The sequence below is a fragment of the Heterodontus francisci genome, chromosome 6 (assembly GCF_036365525.1).
Source record: "Heterodontus francisci isolate sHetFra1 chromosome 6, sHetFra1.hap1, whole genome shotgun sequence".
Lineage (NCBI taxonomy): Eukaryota > Metazoa > Chordata > Chondrichthyes > Heterodontiformes > Heterodontidae > Heterodontus > Heterodontus francisci.
In genome coordinates, this window is record NC_090376.1 from 86,882,790 (window position 1) to 86,904,336 (window position 21,547).

At 43.4% G+C, this 21,547-nt stretch overlaps 1 protein-coding gene across 2 annotated transcripts in view; it reads right to left on the reverse strand.

Moving 5' to 3' along the window:
• Positions 1-21,547, reverse strand: part of LOC137371420 (neutral amino acid uniporter 4-like) — a 452,533-nt gene that overhangs the window by 251,551 nt on the left and 179,435 nt on the right. For both annotated transcript variants that reach the window (XM_068033991.1, XM_068033990.1), the window contains one exon: positions 5,800-5,969. In XM_068033991.1, coding sequence (XP_067890092.1) covers positions 5,800-5,969 — 170 coding nt within the window. The remainder of the gene's footprint in view (positions 1-5,799; positions 5,970-21,547) is intronic.

A 21,547-nucleotide genomic window follows, 5' to 3' on the forward strand; every position in this document is an offset into this window, starting at 1 on the left:
AAATAAATTAATTAAAAATAAAATTACTTCCAGGAAAATTAAGCCCAGAAACTTCAGACAATGGCAGAAATAATGCTCATTGTTGTTCTGGACAGGGATTTATTTGAAATCAATTTCTGAATCTATAAGTACATTATATATAGGAACATAGGAGCAGGAGTAGGCCATTCAACCCATCGAGCCTGCCCCGCCATTCAATATGATCATGGCTGATCATCCACCTCAATGCCTTTTTCCCATACTATCTCCATATCCCCTTATGTCATTTGTATTTAGAAATCTGTCAATCTCTGCTTTAAACATACTCAATGATCGAGCTTCCACAGTCCTCTGGGGTAGAGAATTCCAAAGATTCATAACCCTCTGAGTAAAGAAATTTCTCCTCATCTCTGTCCTAAGACCTCTATCCTTTATGGGTGGTGCAGTGGTTAGCACCGCAGCCTCACAGCTCCAGTGATCCGGGTTCGGTTCTGGGTGCTGCCTGTGTGGAGTTTGCAAGTTCTCCCTGTGACTGCATGGGTTTCCGCCGGGTGCTCTGGTTTCCTCCCACTGCCAAAGACTTGCAGGTTGATAGGTAAATTGGCCATTGTAAATTGCCCCTAGGGTAGGTAGGTGGTAGGAGAACGGTAGGGAATATGGGATTGAGGTAGGAGGGGAAGTGGTAGGGATTATGGGATTAAGGTAGGATGAGTATAAATGGGTGGTTGATGGTTGGCACAGATTCAGTAGGACGAAGGGCCTGTTTCAGTGCTCTATCTCTATGGTTCTAAGTGGCTTCCCCCTTATTTTGACATTGTGTCCCCTGGTTCTAGACTCCCCAACCAGGGGAAACATCTTAGCTGCATCTACCTTGTCTATCCCTTTAAGTATTTTGTAGGTTTCAATAAGATCACTTCTCATTCTTCGAAACTCGAGAGATTACAGGCCCAGTTTCCCTTCATAGGACAGGCCCGCCATTCCGGGAACAAGTCTAGTGAATCGCCGTTGCACTTCCTCGATGGCAATAATATCCTTCCTAAGGTAAGGGGACCAAAACTACACACAGTACTCCAGGTGTGGTCTAACCAAGGTTCTATACAATTGAATCAAGACTTCACTACTCCTGTACTCAAATCCTCTTGCGATAAAGGCTAACATACCATTAGCCTCCCTAATTGCTTGCTGCAGCTGCATTTTCTCTTTCAGTGACTTATTGACGAGGACACCCAGGCCCCTTTGTACATCTACACTTTCTAATCTTTCACCATTTAAGAAATACTCTGCAAATCTATTCCTCCTACCAAAGTGGATAATCTCACATTTTTCCACATTATATTCCATCTGCCACGTTCTTGCCCACTCACCGAGTCTGTCCAAATCCCCTTGAAGCCGCTTTGCATCTTCCTCACAACACACATTCCCACCTAGTTTTGTGTCATACGTGAACTTGGAAATATTACATTTGGTCCCCACATCCAAATCATTGATATATATTGTGAACAGCTGGGGCCCAAGCACTGATTCCTGCGGTACCCCACTAATTATAGCCTGCCAACACGAGAATGACCTGTTTATTCCTACTCTCTGCTTTCTGCCTGTTAACCAATCCTTAATCCATGCCAGTATATTACCTCCTATCCCATGTGCTTTAATTTTGCTAACCAATCCCCTGTGGGGGACTTTATCAAAAGCCTTCTGAAAATCCAAGTATACCACGTCCACCAACTCCGCTTTATCAATTCTGTTAGTAACATCCTCAAAAAACTCCAACAGATTCGTCAAACATGATTTCCATTCATAAATCCATGTTGACTATGCCCAGATTGTTATTATCCAAATGTCCATTTATCACAATCTTTAGAATCGATTCTAGCATTTTCCCAATGACTGATGTAAGGCTAACAGGTCTGTAGTTCCCGGTTTTCTCTCTCCTTCCCTTCTTAAATAGTTGGGTGACATTTGCGACCTTCCAATCTGCAGGAACTGCTCCAGAATCTATAGAATTTTGGAAGATGATCACCAATGCATTCACTATCTCCATAGCTACCTCTTTCAACACTCTGGGATGTAGAATATCAGGTCCTGGGGACTTATCAACCTTCAGCCCCATTAATTTCTCCAATACAACCTTCTTACTTATTAGTAAGAATTTCCTTCAATTCCTCATTCCCCCTAATCTCTTGGATCTCTAATTCTGGGAGATTTATTGTATCTTCCTCAGTGAAGACAGACACAAAGTAATCATTTAGTTTCTCTGCCATTTCTCTATTCCCCATCATAAATTCTCCTGACTCTGCCTGTAATGGACCCACATTTGTCTTCGCCAAACATTTCCTTTTTACATACCTGTAGAAGCTTTTACAGTCTTGAAGGAATGTATAGTTGCTGTAGACCATGTAATATTACTTTAAAAGACTATCCATTGCCTATGTACTGCTATACCTTTTACTGTATTTTCCCAAATCACCTCAGCCAATTTGCACCTCATACCTTCATAACTTCCTTTGTTCAAATTTAACACCCTGGCTTCAGATTGAACTACCTCACTTACAAACATAATGTAAAATTTTAACATATTGTGGTCACTCATCCCTAAAGGTTATTTTACAACAAGATTATTAATTAGCCTTTTCTCGTTACATAATACTAGATCTAAAGTAGCCTGTTTACTAGTCAGTTCCTCAACATACTGCTCTAGAAAACCATCCCTAACACACTCCAAAAACTTGTCCTTCACAGTATTAGTGCTCATTAGGTTTATCCACTCTATATGCAGATTGAAGTCAACTATGATTACTGTATTACCCATGCTACATGCTTCTCTAATCTCCTGATTAATACAATGCCCCACACTACCACTACAGTTTAGTGGCCTATAAACATCTCCTACCAATGTTTGCTGCCCCTTGCTGTTTCTTAGCTCCACCCAAACAGATTCCACATTTTGTTCTTCCGACCCGGGATCCTCCCTTACTAACGTACTGATCGCATCCCTTATTATCAGCGCAACACAACCTCCTTTTCTTTTTTGTCTGTCCTTCCCAAATATCAAATATCCTTGAATATTCAGTTCCCAGTCTTGGTCACCCTGTAGCCACGTTTCCGTTATGGCAATTAGATAATTTACCTCTATTTGGGCCTTTATATCGTCTACCTTGTTGCGAATGCTGCGTGCATTTAGGTAGAGTGCCCTTACCCTTGTCTTCTTGACATTCTGCATTCTAAGCCTAGTTGATGCTCGCCTTTGTTTCGCCTGCCTTCTAATGTCACTTGCTACTTTTTTACCTCCTATTACCTGCTTTACTTCTTTCCAATTTGAGCTACCACTAAGGCTCCCATCCCCTTGAACAGCTAGTTTAAACCGTCCCCAACAGCACTAGCAAATCTCACTGAGGGGATATTGGTTCTGGTCCTGTTAAGGTGCAGCCCGTTCATCTTGTACAGGTCCCACCTGTCCCAGAACCAGTTCCAATGCCTCAGAAATCTGATGCCCTCCCTCCTACACCAATTTTGCAGCCACTTGTTCAATTGATCGATCCTCCTATTCCTATGCTCACTAGCACGTGGCACTGGCAGTAATCCTGAGATTACTGCTTTGGAGCTCCTGCTTTTTAATTTCCTTCCTAACTCCCTAAAATCTGCTTTCAGGACCTCATCCCACTTCCTACCTATGTCATTGGTACCAACATGGACCACGACCTCTGGCTATTCGCCCTTCCCCAGAAGGATGTCCTGCAGCCGCTCTGTGACATCCTTGACCCTGGCACCAGAGCGGCAACACACCATCCTGGAGTCGCTTTTACTGCCGCAGATATGCCTGTCTGATCCCCTGACTATCGAATTCCCTATCACTATCACTGTTCCACTCTTCTTCCTCCCCTCCTGTGCAGCTGAGCCACATGCTGTTCTGGGATAGTGACCTACAGTATGTCTCTTAATCTTTTAGGCCTTTTGAGGTTGAGACAAATTTCAGATCTGCACTAGATAGTCCTTCAGGTTTACCATCAGCAAGGCCTCTCCCAAGTGGAGCCTCAGATCCTTCCAATCTAAAATTGTGCTAGTGTGTCCTGGAGGCCATAACAATGAAACTTGTTAAGTGAACTGGATACAGTAATCTAACATGTGCCAGCAACTGTACTTAAATCCTTCAGAAGGCAAGCTAATGAGCACTCTAATGTGATCAGGCCAATTGTACATAAAACATAGAAATACACACATTATGCTTTATTATTAAAAGACTAAATCCTAAATTCAAAACATGAAAATGGTGCTAAGTATTGCATTAGAAAAGGAATGGACTGCAGGTGAGATCATACTTTCCTGTGTAAAGATAAACCTTAAATCCCATTTATACCAGTGTAAATTATTTCTTGATAAACCTACAATGATTATATTAAAACATCCTCCTTATAAATATGACCACAGAGGAATGACATGCAACATATCAATTACTATTCATATCAACTGCTTCTGGCAAAACAAAAATGAATCCGAAACCGATTAAATCTTCCACATAATGATGAAACAGTGACCACAGACCGCAACAATCAGTAATTGTACACCAATCATTATTATTTCAATGTAAAATGTCATTGCACATCAACAGACAGACAGCACTGCCTTTGGACTTCCGTCATGATCACTGCCAGCAAATCAAAGCTGAGAAAAAATAAAACTGCAACTATGACATTCGCTGACAAAAACATCTGCCTTTCTCATGAAGCGGCATAAAATGGTGCCACTTTTAATGATGTGTGAATCTGTATCCCAAGATCCCTTTCTGCCACTGCCCCATTTAGATTCTTACTTTGCAATTTGTTAACATCGTCTTGTAATTTATCACAGTGCTCTCCAGTATTAACTACATCCCCCAATTTGGTGTCATCCACAAATTTTGATTGTGTACTTCTGATTCCCAAGTCCAAATCATTTATGCAAATGGTGAACAATTGTGGCCCCAGCAGAGATCCCTGCGGAATGTTACTTTCCACCTTCTGCCAGTCTTAGGAACTATGTTTAACACCTACTTGTTGTTTTCTGTTTTTTGGGCAGCTTGCTATTCATTCTGCTATTTGTCCCTGATTAGCTTAATCAACCTTATCATTTATCTCAATCCATTTGAATTCTGTTTCTATCTTAATGTTAGTTACGTCTTTTTTTCTGGAGCAATATTAACTCTAATTAGTACAGCTATCCCTTTTTCCCTCCCTATCCTTTCTAAATACGTAAAAGCCTGTAATATTTAAAAGCCAATCCTGCTCTTTATGCAGCCATGTTTCAGGTGTTCCTATTTGGTTTTTCCTCTGAATTACTGCCTCCGGTTGTCCCGTTTTAATCCCAGTTCATCATTTCAAGTGAGATGATCACTTTGCAGTCAAAACTGATGTAATATTCATAAGGACTAATTTGTGATGCCGTGCAGCCAATGTGGAACTATGTTCATCGGCAGTGCAGACCATAGTCTCAATTCTGCGGCCCACAGCACATAGGAATTCAGCTTTCCAACAGAAGCACATGATCTTGGAACTTCAAGGGACACAAACAGAGGAACTGTTAAGACTGACTTTTCCAAGAAAAAAAAAATTTCAGGAAAGGCCAGCACACACTGATTGTCACATAAAATAACTCTCAGTAGGCCAGTAAATAAGGAATTCTTTCTGATGTTCTAAATGAATTTCTGTGTTCTTAACAAACAAAACCCACAGAATAAGATCTTTGAACACATCCAACTATAGTGTTTCACATTTCTGCAAACGCACAAGGGGCATGAAGATTTTTTCTAAAAAAAAGAATTCATGGAATTGCTTTGAATCTACTCACAGGTTAGACAAACAAGGAGGGTTCGGACCACAAGATCACAAAGCAGCTTCCATCTCTGATGTACATGGGCAGAAACAGCTGGAAGAATGATCTCTGCTGGTACGTAGTACTGAATTGTGTAAGACACCAAGATCCCAAAGGAGTAAAGGATTTTCACCAGTTGGTATAGCCTAGAGAAAAGGAAATAATGACATGTCACGAAGGCACAACATGTTTGTGATGCTATTAAAGAGTAACAAAATGCTGTTTTGTTGTTACTGTTGCAAATTTATGAGAATTTGTAACAAGAAATCCAACTTTAAGAAACAAAATGTACGAAAGACAATCACGAATCTAATTAATTACCTCTTTTCTCCTCATCCCAAAACCGATCAATCATTTGGAATATCCAAGTTATTTTTCATTTCCAAAAATAAAAAATCTTTTTTAGTGATTCTTTTTACAATGTTAACACAAAAAAACTCTCCCTTTTATTCCCTTCTCACCATTTTTTTCATCTTCAGTACTGTGCACAGAACAGGAACGGTAGCATTGTGCTAATGTTACTGGACCAGTAACCAGAGACCTGGACTAATGCTCCAGAGACATGGGTTCAAATCCTACCATGGCAGCTGAATTTAAATTCAATTAATTAATAAATCTGGAATAAAAAGTTAGTCACAGTAATAGTGACTATGAAACTACCAGATTGTCATAAAAATCCATCTGGTTCACTCATGTCCTTTAGGGAAGAAAATCTGCCATTCTTACCCAGTCTTGCCTACATGTGACACTAGATCCACAAGAATGTGGCTGACTTTTAACTGCCCTCTGAAATAGCCTAGCAAGTGACTCAAACCGCTACAGAAAAGTCAAAAAATAAAACTGAAAGGACCACCCAGCATCAATCTAGGCACCAGAACTGACAAAGGCAGACCTTGCAAAGTCCTTCTCATTAACATTGGGCGATCTGTGCCAAAATTGGGAAAGCTGTCCCACAGACTAGTCAAGCAACAGCCTGACATAGCCATACTCACCTAATCATACCTTGCAGCCAATGTCCCAGACTCCTCCATCACCATCCCGGAGTATGTCCTGACCCACTGGCAGGACAGATCCAGCAGTGGTCAGGAGGGAGTGACCCTGGGAATCCTCAACATTTACTCTAGACCCCATGAAGTGTCATGGCATCAGGTCAAACATGGGCAAGGAAACCTCCTGCTGATTACCACCTACTGCCCTCCCTCAGTTGATGAATCAGTGCTCCTCCATGTTGAACACCACTTGGAAGAAGCACTCAGGGTAGCAAAGGCACAGAAAGTACTCTGGGTGGGGGACTTCAATGTCCATCACCAAGAGTGGCTTGGTAGCAGCAGTACTGAACAAGCTCTGAAGAACATATCTGACAGACTGGGCTTACAGATGATGAGAACCAACAAGAGGGAAAAACATACTTGACCTCATCCTCAACAATCTACCTGTCACAGATGCATCTGTCAATAATAGTATTGGTAGTCCTGTCTTCATACTGAGGGCACCCTCCATTGTGTTGCATGTCACTACCACAGTGCTAAATGATATGGATTCAGAACATAGCTAGCAGTTCAAAACTGGACATCCATGAGGCAATATGGACCATCAGTAGCAGCAGAATTGTACTCAACCACAATCTGTAACCTCATGGCCCGGCATATCCCTCACTCTACCATTACCATCAACCTCGGGTTCCAACCCTGGTTCAATAAGGAGTGTCGGAGAGCATGCCAGGAGCAGCACCAGGCATACCTAAAAATGAGAGGCCAACTTAATGAAGCTACAACACAGGACTACATGCATGTGAAACAGTATGCGATAGACAGAGCTAAGCAATGACACAACCAGCGGATCAGATCAAAGCTCTGCAGTCCTGCCGCATCCAGTAATGAATGGTGGTGGACAATTAAACAACTAACAGGAGGAGCTAGCAGCTTCACAACTCTCCCCATCCTCAGTGATGTTGGAGCCCAGCATGTCAATGCAAAAAACAAGGCTGAAGCGTTTGCAACCATCTTCAGCCAGAAGTGCGGAGTACATGATCCATCTCGACCTCCTCCTAAGGTCCCCACAACCATGATGCGAGTCTTCAGCCAATTCTATTCACTCCATGTGATAGCAAGTAATAGCTAAATGTACTGGATACAGCAAAGGCTACGTGCCTAGCAACATCCCAGCTGTAATACTTAAGACATGTGCTAAAGAACTAGCCATGCCCTTAGCCAAGCTGTTCCAGTACAGCTGCAACGTTGGCATCTACCCCACAATGTAGAAAATTGCCCAGGTATGTCCTCTCCACAAAAAGCAGGACAAGTCCAATCCAGCCAATTACCGCCCCATCAGCCTTCTCTCGATCATCAGCAAAGTGATGGAAGGTGTGGTTGACAATGCTTTCAAGCGACACTTACTCAGCAACAACCTGCTCTCTACTGCTCAGTTTGGGTTCTGGCAGGGCCACTCAGCTCCTGAACTCACAGTCTTGGTCCAAACATGGACAAGAGCTAATTCCAGAGGTGAGGTGAGAGTGACTGCCTTAACATCAAGGCAGCATTTGACTGAGTGTGGCATCAAGGAGCCCGAGCAAAACTGAAGTCAATGGCAATCAGGAAGAAAATTCTCCACTGGTTGGAGTCATATCTATCACAAAGAAAGATGGCTGTGGTTGTTTGAGGCCAATAATCCCAGCCCCAGGTCATCATGCAGGAGATCCTCAAGGTAGTGTCCTTAGCCCAACCAGCTGCTTCATCAAAGACCTTCCTTCCAACATAAGGTCAGAATTGGGGATGTTCACTGATGATTGCAGTGTTCAGTACCATTGAAAATGCCTCAGATATTGAAGCAGTCCATCTCCACATGCAGCAAGACCTGGATAACATTCAGGCTTGGGCTGATAAATGGCAAGTCGCATTTGTACCGCACAAGTGACAGGCAATTACCATCTCCAACAAGGGAGAATTTAACCATCATCTCCTCTTAACATTAAATAGCATTACATTGCTGAATTCCCCACCATCAACATCCTGGAGGCTACTATTGACCAGAAACTCAACTGGAGCAGCCATACAAATACTGTGGCTAAAAGAGGAGATCAGAGGCTGGAAATTCTGTGGCAAGTAACTCACCTCTTGACTCCCTAAAGCCTGTCCACTATCTACAAGGCACAAGTGTGATGGAATACTCTCCACTTGCCTGTATGGGTGCAGTTCCAACAAAAGTCAAGAAGATCGACACCATCCAGGACAAAGCAGCCCGTTTGAACATCACCCCATCCACCACCTTCAACATTCACTCCCTCCAGCACCGGCAACCAGTTGCAGCATTGTGTACCATAGACAAGGTGCACTGCAGCAACTTACCAAGGCTTCTTCGACAGCACCTTCCAAACACACGACCTCTAGCACCAAGAAGGACAAGGGTAGCAGACGATGGGACCACCACCTGCACATTCCCCTCCAAGTCACATACCATTCTGACTTGGAACTATAATTGCTATTCCTTGCTGTCGCTAGGTCAAAATCCTGGAACTCTGTCTCAAACAGCACATGGACTGCAGTGGTTCAAGAAGGCGGCTCACCGCCACCTTCTCAAAGGCCATCAGGGATGGACAATAAATGCTGGCCTGGCCAGGGATGCTCACATCCCATGAACGAATAAAAAAATCATCTTTTTCTTCATTTCCTGATGAATCATGTGATGTCCTGTTAAGCCATTCAATATTTCTCATTCCTTTGCAGAATCCAAACTACAGAAGTCCACATTTTACAGTGGTCTTCAATCTATATCAAGTACTAATTGCTGTTAGACAAATTACTTTGCTGCACGTGGGTTTTCGCCGGGTACTCTGGTTTCCTCCCACCACCAAAAGACTTGCAGGTTGATAGGTAAATTTGCCATTATAAATTGCCCCTAGTATAGGTAGGTGGAAGGAGAATATAGAGACAGGTGGGGATGTGGTAGGAATATGGGATTAGTGTAGGATTAGTATAAATGGGTGGTTGATGGTCGGCACAGACTCGGTGGGCCGAAGGGCCTGTTTCAGTGCTGTATCTCTAAAAAAAAACTAAAGTTGATGTTTGAATGAACCCTTAATGAGTAAAGAAATGATGTTTGATGCAACAAATGACATTTTTGCATCCTTGGCTTTTCTTAAATGTCAAGCATTTTATAGTACAATGACCAAATGGCAGATATCCATTCACCAAAATCAGGAAGGAGACAGTCTCTAATCCACAACTGTTTTATTTTCAATCCACAGTTCAGTACAAATACCAGTTTCTACTCTTCCCTTCTGCACTATGTCCCTGTTCAGAGGTAACTCCCTGACTGGGATGGGGGGAAACCCAGCCCTTAAATACAAACTGCAATAAGCATCACCTGCTCTCTATTAACTCTGAAGTAAGCCCTGGTTAATTAAAGGGACCAGCATTTTCAACATCGTCATAAAATAGAAAAAAACTGGGAGAATAAGGATATGGAGAAGAAAAACACTGTTGGAGTGAAGGACTAAGGGGACAAGTAGCCAACCAAAGGATCAAATTAGACCTGATCCAGACTATGTGGATTTTGTTACACCGAAGAAACGTTCAGAAACTTGAGATGCTGGCAGCTTATTTGGAGTAGATTCTCCACTTAGTGTTGACAGTCTATTGTCTTCAGATGATAGCTAATGGAAGTTTGAGCTAATCCACTTAACTGCTATTAAATTTCATTGTAGGATTTTACAGATTTAATGCAACTAGACAGGTGAGCTTTTCAAAATGTTTTGATTTTTCTTGAACATGAATATTTTAAGACAAGGCACATGTACAAAACCAGAAACTAACAAATGTGTATTTTACACTTCTCTGCTTCTTTGTAGACCTGAAGTCCCAACAACTGGTGCTACACTCTGTAGAAGGATCAATAAAAATAGTAACTTCATATTATCACGTGTAATTTTCTTTAAACCATTTGAAATGAGTTCTCATTGCCCAGTAACTTTACAAATTACTCCCTAACAGATTCAGATCAAAGACTGAGTCATAAGCATTTCAAAATTCCCAAAATGTAGTCACTCTTAATCAGTTTTTTCATTTTCAAAATAGATGCTAACCTTCATTAGAGGTCTGAAGGACAAACTATGAAACAAAACATCAAAACTATTAATGCTCAACAAGGAGAAGCAGTAAAAATCATTTCAAAAATTATATAATAAACTCAATTTCACTTGCAACACTGGAAATATGTCCACACCTTTTGTATAATCAAAGAACTAAACTCAATTAAATTTCATAAATAAAAACAGAAAACACTGCAGGTCTCAATGTTGTGCCCAATCACATTCCTACAACCACCAATTAAAATGGAATATGCAGAAATACTGCATTCACATTCCAAATTCAGTATTTCAGTTCTCACAAATTAAACAAAATCACTGGGTAACAAACATCTTTTAATTAATATTCCAGCAGTGGTGCTAGGCAGAGTTAGACTGTTTATCCAGATTCCTTAGAGAGCAGAACTGTTCTAGAATCACAGAATCATTACACTGCAAGAGGCCGCCATTCGGCCCATCGTGTCCCCACCAGCTGTCCAAAAGAGCAATTCACTCAGTTCCATTCCCCCACCTTCCCCCCATAACCCTGCACATTCCTGCTTTTCATATAACAGTCTAATTCCCTTTTGAACCCGCCTCCACCACACTCTCAGGCAGTGCATTCCAGACCTTAACACTCTCTGTGTGAAAAAGTTTTTTCTCATGCCACTTTTTCTTGTCTTACCAAATATTTTGAATCTGTGCCCTCTCATTCTCGATCCTTTCATGAGTGGGAACAGTTTCTCTCTATCTATTCTGTCCAGATCCCTCTTGATTTTGAATACCTCTATCAAATCTCCTCTCAGCCTTCTCTTCTCCAAAGAAAACAGTCCTAACTTCTCCAATCTATCTTCATAACTGAAGTTCCTCATCCCTGGAACCATTCTCGTGAATCTTTTCTGTACTCTCTCCAATGCCCTCACGTCTTTCATAAAGGGCAGCATCCAGAACTGGACACAATACGCTAGCTGAGGCCAAACTAGTGTCTTATACAAGTTCAACGTAACTTCCTTGCTCTTGTACTCTATGTCCCTATAAATAAATCGCAGGATACTGTATGCTTTATTAACCACTCTCTCAACCTGTCCTGCCACCTACAATGACTTATGCACATATACACCCAGGTCCCTCTGCTCCTCCACCCCCTTTAGAGTTGTACCCTTTATTTTATATTGTCTCACCATGTTCTTCCTACAAAAATGAATCACTTCACATTTCTCCGCATTGAACTTTATTTGCCACCATTCCACCAACTTATCTATGTCCTTTTGGAGCTCTATACTATCCTCCGCACAGTTCACAATGCTTCCAAGTTTCGTATCATCTGCAAACTTTGAAATTGTGCCTGTACATCATGGTTTAGGTCATTAATATATATCAGGAAAAGCAAGGGTCCCAACACTGACCCCTGGGGAACTCCACTACAAACCTTCCTCCAGCCCGAAAAATATCCATTGACCACTACTCTTTGTTTCCTGTCACTCAGCCAATTCTGTATCCATGTTGGTACCATCCCTTTTATTCCATGAGCTGTAACTTTGCTCACAAGTCTATTGTATGGCACTGAATCAAATGCCTTTTGAAATTCCATGTACACCACATCAACAGCATTGCCCTCATCAACCCTTTCTGTTACCTTATCAAAAAACTCCAGCAAGTTAGTTAAAAATGATTTTCCCTTAAGAAATCCATGCTGGTGTTCCTTAATTAACCCGCATTTGTCCATGTGACTATTAATTTTGTATTGAATTATTTTGTGTAGAAGTTTCCCCACCACCTACGTTAAACTGATTGGCCTGTAGTTGCTGGGCTTATCTTTACACCCTTTTTTGAACAAAGGTGTAACGTTTACAATTCTCCAGTCCTCTGGCATCACCACCACCACCCCCACCCCACCACCCCGAGTCTAAGGAAGACTGAAAAATTATGGCCAATGCCTCTGCGATTTCCACCCTCACTTCCCTCAGTATCCTTGGATGCATCTCATCTGGTCCGGGTGCTTTATCCACTTTAAGTATGGACAGCCTATCGAATACATCCTCTTTATCAATTTTAAACCCTTCTAGTGCCTGAATTACCTCCTCTATAAATAGCATAGTCACCATTCAACCAAATGGATCATGGTGGGGAGCCATCTACATGGGCATTTGAAAGCTGCAGGAGTGTGCTGTACAGATAGAAACTCTAAATTTGGCAGAGACAGGGTGCATGGACAGTATTCAGGCCAAATTTTCAAAAGCTGCTCTAGGCAAAGGGAAAAATGGTCTTAGAGATCAATGTTATAAGACTAATGACTCACTTTGGAGCCCTTCGAGACTGGGGAACAGAATTATGTTTGAAGCAAGCACACTGGTCTCGATATTGACGGGGGCAGGTTACATAAGCGGGGACTCAGGAGGAGAAGTTTGGTCCCAAATGCTGTGGAGTTTTAACCCCACCACAAATGTCTTTTCTTTTGAACAGGTTCCCAACCCAGAAGACAGCCTGATCGACAGGCTTAGCTCTGCTGGCCAGTGAACACTCTGGAAGCTGATGCAGAAGCAGCTAATGAGCCTGCTGCTGCATTAGTGGGAATGTGACAAGATCCCATGGCGGATGTTTGGATGGGGAGAGGGGGTTCAAAGGCAGAAAAAGTGGGTTGGTGGACTGGGAGGAAGCACTGCTGATTCTCCTGGCACTCAAGTAGTGCTGTAAGGCCACTTTACTTTTTCCCCAAAGCTGTCCTTGCCTTCCTTCAGCTTCCACATTTCCCAAGGCCTAGGAAACACAGACGGCCAGGATTATTCCTGTGAGATAGGTTAAATGTGAGGCTCTCAACCTCATTAAAATACTTAAATAGTCAACAACCCCCTACTGAAGCAGAATGGCTGCCCATCCCTTGTCCCATCTCTGTTAACCCTAGAAGTGGCAAGGTTGTAGTCGGGTTTGAGATTTTAAAATTTTTTTAACATCTCATCCAAAATCAACCCACCCATTTTGCAGGGGGGGGGGGGGGGGGGGGGGGGGTGTTGAAATTAACCCCACTCAGTCTTCACAGCACAATTTGCAGTTTGTATCTACAATACGGGGTAGCCAAATGAGACTGAAAACTAATGAGAAATCTCACTAACATCTGTGGATCCTCTGTTGACAGTTTATATAGCGATATGTTGAAGGTTTGCTTTGTAGTTGAAAAGAAAAAGTCTGGATTCTGTAAATGACAAATGCATGCAGCTGATTGTGGATTTCTGTTGGATCACAGATTGTTGTGCAGACACTGCCGAAGCATACGTATATTTCATTCATCAACTTTTATAATGCTTTCACCCTAGTGCCTGGCTCGTGACCTGCAAAGAAAGTGGAAGCTGTAAGATTGTATGATTGAAACTTTTGCTTTATTTCTGACATGGTTAAAGATAATTGAGAGGCTTACTGAGCCCAACTCTCTCTAAACTCTCTTGGGTCAAAAGGAATCAAATGGTATGGGGCGAAAGCGGTTACTGAGTTGGATGATCAGCCATGATCATAATGAATGGCGGAGCAGGCTCGAAGGGCCCAATGTCCTACCCCTGCTCCTATTTTCTATGTTTCTATGTAAAGAGGAGTCAGGCAAGCTTATCTACTGTTACCCACCCTATTTGAGAACCTTATCAATGACATGTTGGATGATATCATTACGGATTGCCTGTTCCATCCAGCCTTTTCTGAAAGAACGATGGTATATCATTTCACAAAGATAAGCAGAATAGGGAGGTCATTCACCCTAACTAGATATCCAAACACTGCAAAGCAATAATCAGAGAAAATAAATTGCTGACCTATATAGTTAAGATAATAGAATACAAATTCAAGGAAGCCATGGTCAACTGTATTGTGTTGTGGTCAAACACCAGCTGGACTTGAGTCCAGTTCACGCTACTGACCTACAGGGGAAATAGTTAATCATTATTGACAGTACAGACAAAAACCATGAGAATGATCGCTAAGTGTTAAAGGTCTGAGTTATAAGTAAAGATTGTGGAAACATGGGATTTTCAAATCTGAAGCGAGTATGAAGTGATTTTACTGAGGTAGTAAATGGTACTTTAAAGGTGTTTGCCAGAGCTGGCGGGCAGCCATAAAGGCGGGGCTAAAGTGTGGTGAGTCGAAGAGACTTAGCAGTTGGCAGGAAAAAAGACAAAAGCGCAAGGGGAGAGCCAACTGTGTAACAGCCCCGACAAACAAATTTTCCTGCAGCACCTGTGGAAGAGCCTGTCACTCTAGAATTGGCCTTTATAGCCACTCCAGGCGCTGCTCCACACACCACTGACCACCTCCAGGCGCTTACCCATTGTCTTTCGAGATAAGGAGGCCAAAGAAGAAAGGTAAATATGGAAATTTACTTGAAATTAAATTGCAAGAATAGGACAGGGGATACATAAAAGACATAGTTAGGACTAATATCAGGAATGTCTTCTTCACAAGTAATCAACTTACGGAATGCATTTCCAGATATAGTAATGGAGGCAAAATACCTGGAATTATGTAAGAAACAATTTGATGCTGCAATAAAAGTACTGCCAGGTTTTTCAGATGACTGAACCAAGGTGGGTAAAATGGCCTTCCTCCTCATCCAGATGATCAGCCCTTAACTTGGCTTTTATGTATTTATACTGATGTCACGTTATCCATATCAACATGCTGGTGGCATCATCCGTAAGTACAAGGTCAGTTTCGGCATGAAACTGTTGATATCCAGCTCTATCTCTCACCACATCTCTCAATCCCTCCATTGTCAGACCTCTCGTCTGATATCTAGTTGTAGATAAGGAGCAATTTCTTTGAATTAAACATTTTAGAAGACTGAAGTCATCTTCGGCTCTGCCACAAAATCCACAAACTCGTCAACTGATTCCATTCCCCTTCCTCGGCCTTTGGCTCAGGCTGAACCAGACTGTTCATAATCTTGGCACCCTACTCAACTCAAAGCCGAGCTTCTGATCCCATATATTCTCCATCACAAAAACTGCGTGCTTCCACCCCATACTTTGCCGACCTCTGCCCCGAAACACATATCCATGCCTTAGTTGCCTCAAACTTGACTGTTCGCAATGTTCTTCTAGTCAACCTCCAAGCATGCACCCTCAATAAACTTCAACTCATGCAAAACTCTTCTGCTTGTCTTCTATTCAACACTTTGCCACTCACCTACCATCTGAGCTACATTGAATCAAAGTCCCCCAAACCTCTAATTTAAAATTTTCATCCTTGTGTTTAATTCCCATCATGGCCTTGCATTTCATCATCTTTGTAACCTCTTCCAGCCCTACAACATTCCCACCACCAAAAACTCTCTGTTCCTCTGACCAACGTTCCCTCCAAATTTTCTTTGTATTGGGCAGACTAAAAACTCCTCTGAGTGCTACTTTTTTGACCACAGGCAACTTACATTTTAAAGGTCACTAAACACCTAGCTGTAGCATTGACTGAGCCTCATAGACCAGCTTGGATACTGCAGGTTTATTGAAGCTGTCTAGATTACAAAGTTGTGAGCGCCCTGTTTATTTCAATGCACGGTACATTCCAGATTGCTGCATGGCCAAGCATGTGCGCACCTCAGAGGAAACATTGCTCTCCTCCCACTGGTCCTAATACACCACTCCGCACACAGGTCCCGCTCTAACTCTCCACTTACTGGTTGCGTTCTCTCTCTACTCGCACATCTCATTGTACCATTCCCCACACAAATCACATCTGGACTTTTAGTTCCCTTTCCTGACACACAAGTTCGCACCTCAGGAGAATAGATGAATGGTAGAACCAATGGTGAGAATGCAAACAGATTGAAAATCTGGGTTTAGAACACAAATAACCTTAAAAATACATTCCTTGCCAAACTGAAATAAAACTCTGATAATCTGGTCTCTCATCAATTACTCATTAATCTAGACAACTTCAATTAACCTACAGTATCCAAGCTGGTATATGAGGCTCAGTCAATACTCCAGCTAGGTGTTTAGTGACCTTTAAAATGTAAGTTGCCTGTGGTCATTGGCCATGCTCCATATATATGATTAATAACCCAATTGGCCTCATAAACCTCCCTGTCAGAAAGTATTAGGTGCTCACTGAGGCTAGATCCATTTGATTAACTTTACCCCAGACTGTGTGTGTTTACCTGACCATGATGGGCCATGCCCACTGAGGTTGTGACCTGTGGGCCTTTCTCGACCATTCGGCTGCAAGTTGAGTTCTGGGACATTGACAGCTGCTGAACAGAGAGCACGCTCGAGTCTCCAGGGTTGGCAGGCAGACATGCCGCAGGCCCGATCACTTTCATCAGCTCAGCCTCTCCCCTCACAAGCCAAACAGCTACTGGAGAATTTTCCCAAATCACCTCCCACTAAACTTGACCAATGAATCTGAAGCATTCTTACCTTCTGAAGCTCAGTCTCTCCCAGGGCTTGGAAGATTTGTCCAGCTCAACTCCTGCCCTTCATGCCATGCATTGCTCACTTCTGGACAGACCTCCACTCTACGATTGAATTGCTGATCCTCCAATCACAGATGCGCTTTTTCCCGCTTTCACCAGCCACTAGTACTTTTGCTGTTGGGGTTTGATGCATAGCCTTTCTCCCCACACGAGCTCACTCGTGAACACTCTGTTTATTTCAAGGCTCGGCAGATTCCAGGTGGCTGCGCAGCCAAGGGATCACTGTCTCTGACACTGGCATCCTTTGCATTCCACTACCCTTCACTTCATCATTAGTGGTGTGCTTCCAGCCATGCCTCTCCCTAAATCACCTCTTCCTTGCCACCTTCCTCTTCCTTAACACGCACCTGTTTGACTCAGCTTTTGGTCATCCTTCCACCCTCCCCTTTCTCCAATCTCTCTTTCTTTGGCTTGTCACCCATTTTTGCCTGATTACACTGCTGTGAAGCAGTTTGGGATGACGTTCTATGTTAAAAGCAATATGTTGATGTTCACTCAACTGATTCTTCATTTGTGAAATACAGATACATTCTTGTAATTTAAGATGACAGCTTAATTTAATCAAAGCATCTAAAACTGCAATTTATAAATTGCAGTCAATTTAATCTGCCCTCTTTTAAAAGAGCAGCGACAGCAGGAAAGAAGGAGACTGAGTGAGACCAGCGGTGTTTAAAAAAAGCAGCGACAGCGCGCCTGAGTTTTGAAAGGGGAAGCCAACAGTGACATCACAGGAGAGCTGCAAGGTGATTGGTTGGTGAGTAGCAGCTGTTAGAATATCTTAAAAAATATGGGGTAAGTTTTTTTTTGTTGAAAATAAAACCTCTGGAGAGAAGGTGAGTACTACTAAAGTGTTTTTTTTTTAAGGACTTTAGATTGGAGTAGGTAGAACAAGGCCCCTAGTATAATTAGTATTTTTTAATTCAGGAAGTAACTAATTAACCTTAGAATAAGTCATGGCAGGAGAACTCAGCCCCGTGATATGCTCCTGCTGCGCTATGTGAGAAATCAGGGATGTTTCCAGTGTCCCTGGTGACCATGTGTGCAGGAAGTGTATCCATCTGCAGCTACTGGCTACCCGCATTACAGAGCTGGAGCTGCGTGTGGATTCATTGTGGAGCATCCGCAATGCTGAGGACGTCGTGGATAGCACGTTTAGTGAGGTGATCACACCGCAGGTAATGGCTGCACAGGCAGAAAAGAGATGGGTGACCACCAGACGGAGTAGTAGGCGCAGGCAGGTAGTGCAGGAACCCCTGTGGTCATCCCCCTCTCAAACAGATATTCCACTTTGGATACTGTTGGGAGGGTGTGACCTCCCAGGGGAAAGCAGCAACAGCCAAGTTCGTGGCACCACGGAGGGCTCTGCTGCACAGCAGGGGAGGAAAAGGGTTGGAAGAGCTATAGTGATAGGGGATTCTATCGTAAGGGGTGCAGATAGGCATTTCTGTGGCCACAAACGAGACTCCAGGATGGTATGTTGCCTCCCTGGTGCTAGGGTCAAGGATGTCTCGGAGCGGCTGCAGGATATTCTGAAAGGGGAGGGTGAGCAGCCAGAGGTCATGATCGATATTGGTACTAACGACGTAGGAAGGAAAAGAGATGAGGTCCTGCGAAGTGAATATAGGGAGTTAGGCAGAAGGTTAAAAAGCAGGACCTCTAGGGTTGTAATCTCAGGATTACTCCCTGTGCCACGTGCTAGTGAGGGTAGGAATAGGAGGATTAGGCAAATGAATGCATGGCTGAAGAGCTGGTGTAGACAGGAGGGCTTCAGCTACTTGGATCATTGGGATCTCTTCTGGTGCAGAGATGACCTGTACAAGAAGGACGGGTTACATCTAAACTGGAGGGGACCAATATCCTTGCGGGGAGGTTTGCTAGCACTACTCGGGAGGGTTTAAACTAGTCTTGCAGGGGGTGGGACCCAAAGTAGTAGTCTCTCAGATGAGATAGTTGAGGCAAATATAGAGGTTAAAGCAAGCAAGTCCAGTAGGCAGGCCGGGCAGGGGCAGGACCAGGGAGCGTGGAAGGTCTGGTAGGCTAAACTGCATTTACTTTAATGCAAGAAGCCTTACAGGTAAGGCAGATGAACTCAGAGCATGGATCGGTACATGGGATTGTGATATTATTGCTATTACGGAAACGTGGTTGAGGGATGGGCAGGACTGGCAGCTCAATGTTCCGGGGTACCGATCTTTCCGGCGTGACAGAGGTGGAGGTAAGAGAGGAGGAGGAGCACTATTGATTAGGGAAGACATCACGGCAGTACTTAGAGAGGATATCCCGGAGGGAATGTCCAGCGAGGCCATATGGGTAGAACTTAGAAATAAGAAAGGGGTGATCACTTTGATGGGATTATACTATAGCCACCCCCCCCCCAATAGTCAGAGGGAAGTGGAGGAGCATATATGTAGGGAAATCACAGACAGGTGTAGGAATTATAGGGTTGTAATAGTAGCTGATTTTAACTTCCCTAATATTGACTGGGACTGCCTTAGTGCTAAGGGATTGAATGGGGAAGAATTTGTTAAGTGTGTCCAGGATAGTTTTCTGAAGCAGTATGTGGATGGTCCTACTCGAGAAGGGGCTACACTCGACCTCCTCTTAGGAAATGAGGATGGGCAGGTGGTTGATGTGTCAGTGGGGAAGCACTTTGGGACCAGTGACCATAACTCTATTTGCTTCAAGATAGTTATGAAAAAGGATAGGACTGCTCCTCAGGTTGAAGTCCTAAATTGGGGAAAGGCTAATTTCGATGGCATCAGACAGGAACTCTCAAAAGTTGAATGGGAAAGGCTGTTTACAGGTAAAGGGACGTCTGGCAAGTGGGAGACTTTTAAAAGTGAGATAGGAAGAGTTCAGGACCTGAATGTTCCTATTCGATGGAAGGGCAAGGCTGGCAAGTTTAGGGAACCTTGGTTGACGAGGGTCTGGTCAGGACAAAGAAGGAGGCATATGTCAGGCATAGGCAGCTGGGATTGAGCAAGTCCCTCGAGGAGTATAAGGGATGTAGGACTATACATAAGAAGGAAATTAGGAGGGCAAAAAGGGGACATGACATTCCCCTGGCAGATCAGATAAAGGAGAATCCTAAAAGATTCTATAAGTATATTAAGAGTAAAAGGGTAGCTAGAGAGAGAGTAGGTCCCCTGAAGGATCAGTGTGGCAATCTTAGTTAGTTAGTTAGAGATACAGCACTGAAACAGACCCTTCGGCCCACCGAGTCTGTGCCGACCATCAATCACCCATTTATACTAATACTACACTAATTCCATATTCCTACAACATCCCCACCTGACCCTATATTTCCCTACCACCTACCTATACTAGGGGCAATTTATAACGGCCAATTTACCTATCAACCTGCAAGTCTGTTGGCATGTGGGAGGAAACAGGAGCACCCGGAGGAAAGCCACGCAGACACAGGGAGAACTTGCAAACTCCACACAGGCAGTACCCAGAATTGACCGCGGGTCGCTGGAGCTGTGAGGCTGAGGTGCTAACCACTGCGCCACTGTGCCGCCCCGAATGTGTGGAGCCACAGGAAATGGGCAAGGTCTTAAATGAATATTTACCGTATTTACCATAGAGGTGGTCATGGAAGCTAGTGATTCAAGGGAGCGAACACCGATATCCTGGAGTATATCAACATTACAAAGGAGGTGGTGTTGGAGGTTTTGAAGCGCATTCAGGTGGATAAATCCCCAGGGCCTGACCAGGTGTATCCTAGGATGCTATGGGAAGCAAGGGAGGAGATTGCTGGGGCCCTGGCAGAGATTTTTATATCATTGTTAGCCACGGATGAGGTACCGGAAGACTGGAGGATAGCTAATGTTGTGCCTTTATTTAAGAAGGGCAGCAGGGATAAGCCAAGGAACTACAGGCCGGTGAGCCTTACATCAGTGGTGGGAAAGTTATTGGAAGGGATTCTGAGAAACAGGATTTATATGCTTCTGGAAAGGCATGGTCGGATTAGGGATAGTCAGCATGGCTTTGTGCGTGGGAAATCATGTCTCACGAATTTGATTGAGTTTTTCGAGGAGGTGACCAAGAGGATTGATGAGGGCAGGGCGATGGACGTTGTCTACATGGACTTTAGCAAGGCCTTTGACAAGGTCCCGCATGGTAGGCTGGTCCAGAAGGTTCAAACACATGGGATCCAGGGTGAGCTAGCAAATTAGATACAAAATTGGCTTGGTGGTAGGAGGCAGAGG